This window comes from Lasioglossum baleicum, chromosome 14 (assembly GCF_051020765.1).
Source record: "Lasioglossum baleicum chromosome 14, iyLasBale1, whole genome shotgun sequence".
Taxonomy (NCBI): Eukaryota; Metazoa; Arthropoda; class Insecta; order Hymenoptera; family Halictidae; genus Lasioglossum; species Lasioglossum baleicum.
Genome location: NC_134942.1, coordinates 8,220,272 through 8,232,705, shown reverse-complemented (window position 1 = coordinate 8,232,705; position 12,434 = coordinate 8,220,272). Strand labels below are relative to the sequence as shown.

Genomic DNA, 12,434 nt, shown 5'->3' with positions numbered 1-12,434 from the left:
GACGTTTTTAACGACACAGACCTCTACCGTCAACGACTTCAACGCGCTTTTACGATGCTCTGCGCAAAGTGGCCTTCGGCGAGATCGGTAATCCATAGATCGAGAAGTTTCTACGGCTTTTCAAGGATTAAGGAAGTAACATCATCTCGATGGTTATGTGAAAACTTCGAAATATCGGTTACATCGTGTGCAGACGCTCTTCAATTGATTGATTATCGCCGAGCGTGGGAATGCGTTTTTGTTGTTTAATTATTTGTGAGAATTGATTCTAAATATTTGCCCGGAAAATTCGGTCAAAGTTATTTCGATATTCCCAAAATATTTATAACTTTGCCGAGATCTATCGATGTTTGATGAAAACCAAACCATTTTAACCATTTGCACTCGGGGATATATTTTAATTAAAAAATTAAACATTTCTTCCGACCTAAAATATTCTATGTACATATATGTTTTTTATATTTTCATATACGATTATGTACATGTATAATTTTTAAATTTGGTGAATATGAAATTCATATAATATTTCATACAGTACTCAAATGTTCAGCAATTCATTATTAGACTGCGGATTTTTATGCAAAATAAAAAATGATCGAGACACAGGAGTGAAATAAAAATTTCTTTCTTCTTTTAGTTATCTGATTAAGCTGGAACCAATACGCTGATGTCTTTAAATCTTCTTAATATGTCCACTGCTTTAAATTGTGCTCGCCCATTTTTGTCATAAAATCCTGAATCATAAATCCATAAAATCCGCAGTCTATTCATTAAATGGCAACGAATATTGATAGATTGTTCCTCGGACATTCAGCTAACTGAAGAAACAAAAGTTTTACAATTTATGTGCAATTTTGTGACCGCATTTTCGTATTTATACTCGGCGAGCACGTGAAGGGCCGGCTCCATTCTCAATTAACGAAAAAAATGAGCACCGTGACCTGGCTCATTAAATTCGCGAGGCAGGGTAATTAAACAGCCATCGCGCGAATTAAAATAAACTAACGCGCGCTGCACGGCTATGATTCGCGTGTAAGTGATTCCTGCGCGATATGCATGTTTCATGCGCGCTCCGCGAATAAATTATAAACCCGGACCGAATTTTAAACTGTCGCTGATAAATTTGGAATTTATCAGAAATTATCCAGCACAAAAATCTGCCTCGGAAATGGCCACCGTCTTTCCTTCATCAAGAAGGCAAGTGTACAGTGGAGGGGATATTCGTTTTTTCGTAGATTCTGCAGTTCCCGTTTTCTTAGAACAAGGATTTGTTCAATGCTGGTTTCTGGAAATCCCGTAAACCGTTGCAAACCTTTCCAGTAATTGTTGCGTTGGCATTATTCCGCTTTGAGGTAATATAACATTTCATTGACATTATCATTGCGGTATTATGTATTTGCCTTTGGGGCAGCGTTACGTTTTCGTTTAATTCGCATTAATCGCGTCAAATTGAATTACACAAACACATGTTTCAATCAAATTCATTTAATTTCAATGATAAGCTTGAAACTTTGTGACGTTCTTTTGAGAAATTGTGTCTTCGTTGTCGTCGCAAAGGCGCAAATTCCATTGTACTACGGCTGTACTTTTCAGCCAGCGAGGATAGCAAAATGAAGTTTTTAGTTATTATTTGTGTCCGCATGCACAAGGGAAAAGAACAAAACGATTTAGACCCCCACTGTCAAGTGGACACTTGAACTAGTATTTTCCCGTAAAACAGACAGGACGTGGGTGTATTGTGGGTAGAAGAAATATAGCTGACTCCTCAAGAGACAATTCGAGGGACACCTAAAGCGTTTTTCACTATTCATTGCAGTCCCCCGTCTGACTAATAGCGACGATAACGTTCGATTTCTCTCGTGGAACGATCACAGACATTTTGTCTTCGCAATTGTCCCTTCGTCGAGAAATTCCAGCACTATAAACCAATTATAATGAATTCTCATGAATAATCCTTATGCAAACATTTCTCTGGAGTAACTTTATGTAAACATTTCTCAGTGTGAAGTAGAAAATAACACGGAGGAGAAAATTAAACTACAACTCCTTTAACTCAAAGGTTTTGTCATATATCAATGAAGAGTCTCATTAAAGTCCATTCAACATTTTTCTATGCCGAATTTCTATTTTTATATTATACATAAAGATCCTCTAGTTATAATAAATGGTTCAGTTTCGAGATTCAAACAACTGCAAACACCTTTCTCGCTCGATTCGAGAAAAGACGAGTAGAAGCCACAGTTATACCCGACAATCCACAGTGTCGTTATCCACCGCAAGTAATAACAAACACTTTGCGCGGACAATTAAAGGCCATTAAGACAGAAAACAGAAGCAATCTCGTCAGTCTGCCATAAATCCTCTCAATTCACCGGCAGTACCACGAACATCAAACGACACCTGCATTAACCCTTTCCGATGTTCTCAAGTCCTCAGATTATAAAAATATAAGAATGATCGACAATTTTACTTGCCTTGCCAACGCGAATACATTCTCGTTGAATCGCACAGATTTATTCACGGCAAAATATTCATTTTTACGTATTTTAATCTGATTAGCAAAGAATAAACTGTACTCTAATTTTATTCTGAGAATTATTTTTAGGTAATTGATCAATAGACAGCGGATTTTGAGTAGGCGTAATTGAAAACACTGAAAACATTAGGAGAACTTCAAAATACAATGCTGTATCAATTTTTCAACCTATTAAACGTAATATTCATTTCCACGTATTCAAATCTGATTTCGACAAAATACCGCAGTGAAACTCACGCTATATCATTTTCGACAAAGCAAAATACCCAAAAGAAGCAACACGTGGTCATCGCGTTGGTCACAATCAACTTGGAAAACGATTCCTTTGCACATGAAGACTAGTCTGCACGTCAGTCTGGCGTTCGGGGTAGTTTAAGCAGGGAACTGTCCCGTCCATCGTGAACACCCCACAACTTCCCATCTCTACAAACTCCCTCGGTGTTAGAGTATCGCGTCTAATGAGCGCGGCGGGTAAACCCGTAGGATTACGCTAGTTCTCTATAGCCGTCTGCCAGCCGCAGCCGGCGTGAACCATCACCTCGTAGCTGATACATAATTTTTCCCTCGTTACATCCTCGGGGGGTAGGTCGTTGTGGCGGCATACGGAAACTTTCTGAAGACACTGTACATCGTAAAAGCTGTCGATCGACCAGCGCGATGGCAGCTTCGAGGGTGAAGCTACAGGGAGACAGAGAGCAAAACCGAGAGAGAAAGAGGAACATATAGTCTGTCCGACTCGTGTGAGAGACGGAGAGAGGTAAAAATAAAATATTTTAAAAAAAAAAGAAAATGCCGAGAGAGAAAAATAAGCATCAAGTTCAAAATGCATCGAAAAGGTACAAAGTTGCCGATGCGTGCGTGTGCGATTCGATGCGGAACGGAAATGTGCGATGCAGGGGGTGGCCGGGACCAGGTTAGCACGAGCGGTGGCGACGTGGGGGTTGTTCCAGGGGGTGGGAAAAAAGAGAGAGAGAGAGAGAGCGGACACGACGGTCTAGTGAGGGGATGCGCGGTGTATTAAACCCGGTGACTGTTGTCGCGCAGCGTGGGAGTTAGTTCTGGTGAGGGCGCCAGCCAGCTCACTCGCTAAACTAACCCACTGTCCCAACCCTTCGATCCTCCATCCCTCGACCTTCGGCCAGCAAAGCAACATCCACGGCCGCAACCTCCTTTTCAAACTGACTTGGTCGCCGTCTGCGTTTTTTCGTCGCGCAGTGTTCCTCTGACGAAGAAGACACGCGTCTCACAGTCTTCGGCAGCTCTCTCACCGTCGAATCACCCAGGTGCTCGCGTCTGGTTATCCGCGACCATAGTTCCGTCGAAGTATGCGAGAGTACGCGGCCGACGACGAGACGGAACACCGCACCGCGACGTAAGTGCTCGCCGAAACGACGTACACACGCTGTCGAAGAACACGTTTTCGAACGAGGACATCCGAAGCGGACGAAGCAGAGACATCGTCGTCGTTGATCGTTCGTCGCCGGGCGACAGACAGCCGCGCGACCGGCACCAACATGCTAACTTCACGTTCGCACCATTTTGTGTTCGTGTGATCGAGAAGACGAGAAAAGCGGATTCGGCGAACAGTGATTTGTGAGAATCCAGGAAACGAGAGAGACGTCGGACAGCTCTGCGGCTCGTTTCATTGAGAAAATCGTCGCCGCCTCGAGGACTAGAGTAGCATGTGCGACCGGGAACCAGCGGTTCCATCCGGAGATTGTGCTCTCTGTGCTTCGGGAACGGTTCCACAGTGAGAAAAAGTGGAAGAGAGGAGCAACAATCCGGACAGAGAAGCAAGTATTCCGCACCATACTGCACCACACATTGTAATATTCCGCGGCTCTGCACCACATTCTCTTTTCGCTCTCTATATATCTTTCTTTTCTCTATCTATTTCTCTTTTCCCTGTGTGCGTGTGTGTGTATATATATATATATATACAATATATCCACGTAAAATAATCTCACTGCACACCTTTGTGTCTCGCAAGCCTCTCTGTAATAGTCGATCTCTGTGTCCGTCGTCTTCCGCACCCCTCACACGATCTCTCTCTCTCTCTCTCTCTCTCTCTCTCTCTCTCTCTCTCTCTGTTTCTCTCTCTTGACATCACCGAAGAACTCGCCCCGTTCGTCCAGAACCTAATTAATCTGTTCCTCTGTTCACCCGCGGGAGCACGGTTTTGCACATTTTTCGGGCACCTGTTGATCTCTCGTCCTGCATAGCCACTTTTATACCGCACTCGAAAAAGTCGTCCCGGGAGGTTCGATGTCGCCGTTGCACGTAGAGAAAGCTGCACCGCACTGACACCCAAGCACACAAGACAGCGTTCTCTGTCTTCCTGGCTGACAGTATCCAGAGAGGATGCTGTAAGTCCCGTATACGAGGACCAGAGTCTCTCTCCGGAACGTCGGAGGAGTCACTAGAGATCGTCGTTGATCCTCGATCACTGATCCTGATCGTCATGCGAGGAGCCGGAGGAGAAGCTAGCGGTAAGCGAGCGGCCAGGAGATCCAGGAGAAAAACACTCCGATTACGAGCACGTAACCGTGGCCGATCGATCGACTTTCATTGTTGCCCCACACTGTCGAGCACCTTAAAAGCATCCACGACGCACCACCAGCACCATTGACACCTTCACCGGCACTCTGAACCGCATTCGAGCCGCACACGCGTTGCTTTCCTTACTAACCGCCTGATTTCAGGACACACAGCGCAACAGACAGAGATCCCCGTTCGAGTCGAGCTTGTCCGCTGAGTTGTGGGGAAAAAAAAATGCGAGGCTGACCGATACAGAGAGGCAGCTTGGTCTCGTTGTATAAGATAGTTAGATGAGAGAAAGTGGCCAACGGGAACGACTTCTGTGAAACGCGTTTGCCTAGGCGGTATCGATTGATCGCCGATCGTCTACTACTTTTACTACCCCCCTATCGGCGACATTTCACCACCGCCCTCTCTCCGCCCAGCTAACGAAAAGTCGGCCTAAACACAGAGTTGTGCCTTTCGACTGGCAGCGAAGCAGTCCACGAGAGAGTCGTACCTCGAAGAAGAAGAAGAAGAAGAACCGAGGTGTTATAGTCTGTTAGTTTCGCTCGTTTTCTTCGTTGTTTCACTACCAAACGCCGTCGTCGTGAACCGACGGCTCCAACGATCCCCACATATGATGGCAGTGTGCATGTTCTGGCTGCTCACGTACGTGGGACAGGGTCTGGACCTCGCCGTGGGCAACCGACCCATGATCATCATGCAAGGAGCACAGGAACACGACTACCGACACGGCAGCAGTATCCGAAAGAAGAACGAGCTGAACACGGTCGGCAATAACCTGTTGCACTTCAGGATATATCCCTCCGAGGCATCCCACCGTGACGACCTGTCGAACTGGCTGCTGGTGAACGACGAGCCGAGGATCTCCTCGTGGACCCCGGCCGGCATTTTGATCGACGATATGATCAAGGAACCCAGGGAATTACAGACTGTTTTCTTCGCGCTATCGCCGACCATGCTGAACGTCCTCTATTCGGATTACGCCACAGCGTCTGGACAACAAACCACTGGCGAACAGTTCCCTACGCATCATGACGATCAACCGAGCCACGTTGGACAGCAACGGGGAAAGAAGCTACGGATAGATTGTAGACATTCGAGGAATACTATTAGTTTGCCGATACGAGTGTGCGACGACGAACTCGGACGGAAAACCCTCCAGGAAACCAGACAATCCAACTACGACGATCTGTTCGAGCAGAAACGCAACACTGCTGCGAACTTGAAGACTGACCTGACCCGGGGAGAGAAGCTGAGGGATTACCAGACGAACGCAGGTTTTCTGAACAGGCCGTTCGTACTCGAAGGCAACAAGCTCCCAGGAAAAAGGAGCCAGATACCCGATGTTGGACGAAGAGCCATCGACCTTCCCGGAGAGTCTGCCCCCCATCAAGCTCAACCCCCGACGCCTCTAGGGAACGGCATCAGCGCCGCGCCTCAACTTCTGCTCAGATCACCCAGAGGAAGCATACAGTACGACGTCCCGCAGATACGTAAGTGAATACTTTGTTAGTACACTTGCGATTCTCTGGAACTGTCCTGTCCCTCCGTAACTGTCGTATCTCGCCCGGTCTACCGAGAGCGATAGTTGTAGCAGAGCTGCTACATTCTTCGTAGAGAGTTTTTCTTCTGCATGATAATTATTAGGGGTGGGAACCCGAATTTCCGGGTATATCAGCTCCCCCCCCCTCCCCCCCAATAATTATAAGTAGACTGCGGATGTTTATGCAATTTTTTAATGTTTGTAGGCAAATTTTGAGAAACTGAGGACGAATGAAATCTTATTTTCAGTGGTAGCAGCCTTTGTAAATCTGATATAAATGAAAATCGTATTAATTCTGTGAAAAATTTGTATAAGCCATAAATGCATAAAGATCCGCAGTCTAATCATAATCGTTTGCAATGATGAAAAATTCGCAACGAGTCGGGAACTAAATCGTTAAAATTAGAACGTACTTACATTCACGACAATTAATGTTTTCAAACAATATACGACTCAAGCTTTGAACGAAACAGTACTGAAAGAAAGAGGGGTTTCCTTCTCTATGATTAGGCTGCGGATGTTTATGCAATTTGAAATTTTTGTTGGCGAATTTTAAGACAGTGGAATCGAATAAAATCAGATTTTTTGTGGTACATAGTAGTAGACTTCTCAGAACTGGAATAAATAAAAATCGTACTGAATTTTGTCGAATCTTATATTGTAGTGTTTTTTGAAAATTTTCAGAAGCTATAAATGCATAAAGATCCGCAAAGTATCTATAATAATTATACTTGTTTGCAATGATGAAAAATTTGCAACCGGTCGGGAACTAAATCGTTCAAATTAGAACGTAATAACGAAAGTAAAATAATATTTTCAAACAATATACGACTGGAGCTTAAAACGAAATTTGTAAATAGTGCTGAATCCGCCGAAACACAAAACTTCGTAGCAGTCTTTGTTCACCGTTACGCAATCCAACATTTCATCCGAAACTGTTCCGAGAATTTCAACTATTTCCCTCGGACACGTTCTCTCCGTTGCATTACAAGGACTTGTCCACGGACATGCTCGATTTCTTTGTTAACGAGCGCGGTACGCAGTTACGAAACATTCGTGTCAGACGTTTGCAAAGTTCCCGAGACGAACAAATGTAATTCGTGGTTTATAGGCCGCATCCTCCTCGGGCACGACCTTTTCCAAGCGTTCCTCGTAAATTCGTGTGGTTGAATTACGAAAATATTCAAGCTTCTTTCTCATTCGTCCCTCAAAACTAATTTTAAAGCTGACGTTGGCGCCCCCGGCCGTACGTTTTCGTAGCGTGTCGTCCGTGACCGACGTCCCGACGCCTCTAACTTGTTTCTACACCCTCTCGTTCCGCGTCCTCACCCCCGGAAGAATCTCTCTTTAGACATACTCATTGCTGAACTAGACTCCGTGCGGACTGAAAGTTTCCCGGGTATTTCCTCCCACGATCCACGCTTCCGGAAACCGGCTCCTCTTTCGGCTATGGGTGTGACAGGGCTGTACACGACATTTTGGGTCGAGACGGGTACCTAAAGTTTATAAAGATAGAGTCGGGATTAGACTGTGGATGTTCATGCAATTTTTAATTTTTATAGACACACTTTAAGAAAGTGGAATGAAATAAAATCCCATTTTTAATGGCAACGGCGTTTGTAGGTCCAATACAAATTGAAATCGCACTACATTCTGTCGAACGTACTTACTGTTCCAGTATTTTTTGAATGTAGTCAAAAATTGTATTGAATATAGTCGGGTCCTTTAAGTTTGCAAAGTTAGAGTACCCCAAATTATACAGTTCCATTATGAAGGTCCCTAAAGTTTATAAAATTAGAGTACCCGGAATCATAGGATCGGGTCCCGAAAATTTATAACGTTAGGGTCGGACTCCTTAAAGTTTATAAAATTAGGGTACCCGAAATCATAGGGTCGGGTCTCTAAACTTTATAAAATTAGGGTCGGACTCCTTAAAGTTTATAAAATTAGGGTACCCGCAATCATAGGGTCGGGTCCTCAAAATTTATAAAATTAGGGTCGGACTCCTTAAATTTTAAAAAATTAGGGTACCCGAAATCATAGGGTTGGGTCCCCAAAATTTAAAGCGTTAGAGTCGGACTCCTTAAAGTTTATAAAATTAGGGTACCCGCAATCATAGGGTCAGGTCCTCAAAATTTATAAAATTAGGGTCGGACTCCTTAAAGTTGATAAAATTAGGGTACCCGCAATCATAGGGTCAGGTCCGCAAAATTTATAAAATTAGGGTCGGACTCCTTAAATTTTAAAAAATTAGGGTACCCGACATCATAGGGTTGGGTCCCCAAAATTTAAAGCGTTAGAGTCGGACTCCTTAAAGTTTAAAAAATTAGGGTACCCGCAATCATAGGGTCAGGTCCTCAAAATTTATAAAATTAGGGTCGGACTCCTTAAAGTTGATAAAATTAGGGTACCCGCAATCATAGGGTCAGGTCCGCAAAATTTATAAAATTAGGGTCGGACTCCTTAAATTTTAAAAAATTAGGGTACCCGAAATCATAGGGTTGGGTCCCCAAAATTTAAAGCGTTAGAGTCGGACTCCTTAAAGTTTAAAAAATTAGGGTACCCGAAATCATAGGGTCGGGTCCCCAAAATTTATAACGTTAGGGTCGGACTCCTTGTCCGTTTATGAAATTAGGGTACCCGAAATCATAGGATCGTGTTTGGATTCCGAAAATTTGCAGTATTCGGGCTTCCCAAAAATTGTGTCTGGATGCCCAAAATTTGTAAGAGTACAAAATTTGGTTCGGTGAAATATAAAACAGTGATAGATTAGAAAAATTCAAGAATATTGTAATGTTGTTCCTAATGTAGCATAGTCATGAAGCAATCAATGCAGAATATTTTCATTTTGCATAAAGATCCACGGTCCACTAATTACCACACAAAATCAGCTGTAATTTCTGTATCGTCTAAAATAAAATTACGAAATTGCAGGAGCAGATTCCTAAAATATCACATTCTCGGTACGCCCGAAAGAAATCGATTGCCCGGACCTGTTACGCCAGGACACCGCGGTAAGACGGTCGAAATGTCGGCATGGAATTCCTCCGGCCATCGGCGAGTACCTATCTATCGATTTTTCGAGTCGCGGTGGCTGGCCGGTCTTGTTTAATGACTTTTATCAGGTCGGGTGATCGCGATGGCACACCCCCGCTGCTGATTCTTCGGCGGATTACCGCGAAGTGACAATTTAATCGCGGGTTCTCTCGCGGTTCTCGTTGCAGCTCCATTTTTATTTCTGCCCCAGCGAAACTAGCTGGACTAGGAATGATAAACGGCCGGGGTCACGGGATTAATTTTCCCTCGAGTGACCTTTGCGTATAGCAGAGGATCTATCGGGTTTCGCTCAGTTAATAATTGATCGCCGATAAAATGAAGTATCGTTGATTAAATAATTGCGAAGGAGCCTCTTCGTTCCACCCGGTTCTCAGAATTCTTCCTCCCTCTCTCTCCTCTTTCGCACGAGCTTGTAATTAAAATTGATATCGAGAACGAGTCAGCACGCTTCGTGCATAGGGGTGCGTGATTAATTATAGTGGTATTAATACCATAGAGTTTGTTTTATTTGCAACGACGCGATTGATAGCAACTCGAAGCACACGGGTCGCGATGCTGTGGTGGCGTGTTTTTCAGACAAATGTGTTTAATGAAGGTTTTAATTGGGGAGGCAGCAGTGGACGCAGAGTTGGGTTGCGTGACTGGTGTGAATTGCGTCTTCAAAATGCTGAAAAATAGAGGAGCTGTGGTCGGAGAATAGTGGTTCACCGGCTGGCGATTAAACGAAATCGAATCTTTTTATTTAACCCTTAGCGAGCGACCTGAAGCGTTTATAGTCTTCGATAAATACCCCGCAGGTGAATTATTACTAACATCTAGTATACTGATTAGTAGACAGTGGATCTTTACACAAAATAAAAATGTTTCACTTGAATCGCAACAAACTGGAGCGAAATAGAAATATATTTTCTTTCTGAATATGTTGAGAAAATGATATTGTATGTATATTTTTACCTCAAATGCATAAAATCCGCAGTCTACTGATTAGATTGCAAACGCAATTACAAATTTATATCTCCATACAACATTTCAGCGTGTAACGAGATTTCATTGTGTCCCAATTTATAAATATTGAAGGTACGCGTGCATTCACTTTTGCACGTTGATATTTATATGCAGAAGACAAATTGAATAATTAACTTGTTAAATGAAATGAATAAATTGTCTCGTGCTGTATCACGATAGGACTTGGACACAATGGAAAAATGAATCGACCGGGAAAGAACATTTCGATATCAGCACGTTAATCGTTACCTAGATATGCAATAGTTCAGAATATGATTTTAGTAGCACAGTACGGCACAAGCACCGCTCGCATAACATTCAACTATGTATAGGAAGATCATAACAGTAAAGACACGGCGTAAAAGGTTACAATGGTACGGGGAACACTTCAATCCCTGCGGTCTGATCGTTTCCGCGACTAGATTGCCGGCAGTAATCACTAGGAGATATCGAAATAATGACAATTACCGTGGTATTATTATCGATAAGTGATAGTCGCACCTGTTGCCGCTCACACACGAATGTGATCACGTGTATCATCACGCGATACCAATTTCACTCTGTTCCCACACGTCCACCCGTCGGAAATCGGCTCCGGCAAAAATAGCAAGCGCAGCATTCGATGATCGAGGACGAGTTCCACCATATACCGGGTGGCAAATTCAATCAAAGATAAAATTATTAGAGTACCACCAAACGACATCATACATCGACAAACTATTCATAACTCTTTTTTATTTTTAGTTATCGAAAAGATCTTAAAGAAACATTCGCACTCATTCTTCGACACGAAAAGAAATTTATCGAATCAGTTTCCATGTCAGCAACGTCGTAATTTCAATAATTATAAAATTAACAATGTAAGTCCGGTCATTTGACCGGCAACGGTAGGTTTAGTATTAGCAAAAATAAGTAGGTGTAATTTAGAATTGTAAACAAATTAGAAGAATTTCAATATACTGTTATATTATTTTCAACCTATGAAACATATTAAGAGAAAAAGTAAATTTATATTTCACTCCAGATTGTTGCAATTCGGGTAGACAATTTTTATGTTGCATAAAGATGCATAAAGTCTATATATTAATTACACCTTCTATTTTCAATTCCCAATGCATCCAATAAAATAGTAGGCTTTACCTTCTATTTTAAATTAATTACCAGCGTCTCGAATAAATTATTACACCTTCTATTTTCAATTCCTAATGCTTCCAATAAAATAGTAGGCTTTACCTTCTATTTTAAATTAATTACCAGCGTCTCGAATAAATTATTACACCTTCTATTTTCAGTTCCTAATGCTTCCAATAAAATAGTAGGCTTTACCTTCTATTTTAAATTAATTACCAGCGTCTCGAATAAATTATTACACCTTCTATTTTCAATTCCCAATGCTTCCGATAAGATAGTAAGCTTTACTTTTTATTTCAACACTAAAACTACCGAGCACTGAAAGCTATTAGAATGTTTCAGCTCTATTTAGTTAGATTTCGTGCAATTTTCATTGCAATGTGTGCTTGGATAAAGAAATTTGTCGAATCAATTTCCACGTAAGCAACGTCATAATTCGAATAATTATAAAATTAAAAATGTAAGACCGGTTGCTTGACTGGACAAACTTTGCAATAAACGAAATGGTTGCGTACTACCTTCCGTCACGCAATAGGCGTATAAAGAATTTTTCGATCACGTTGTACAGGAGTCTAGTGTAATTCACGAGCTGGTGAAACTTTTGTTGGATTGTGTTTT

At 42.6% G+C, this 12,434-nt stretch overlaps 1 protein-coding gene across 1 annotated transcript in view; it reads left to right on the top strand.

Moving 5' to 3' along the window:
• Positions 1-767: 767 nt before the first annotated feature.
• Positions 768-12,434, top strand: part of Jeb (low-density lipoprotein receptor domain-containing jelly belly protein) — a 35,399-nt gene continuing 23,732 nt past the window's right edge. Inside the window, exons 1-2 of the mRNA XM_076438156.1 lie at positions 768-4,329; positions 5,239-6,573. Coding sequence (XP_076294271.1) covers positions 5,694-6,573 — 880 coding nt within the window. The 5' untranslated portion in view covers positions 768-4,329; positions 5,239-5,693. The remainder of the gene's footprint in view (positions 4,330-5,238; positions 6,574-12,434) is intronic.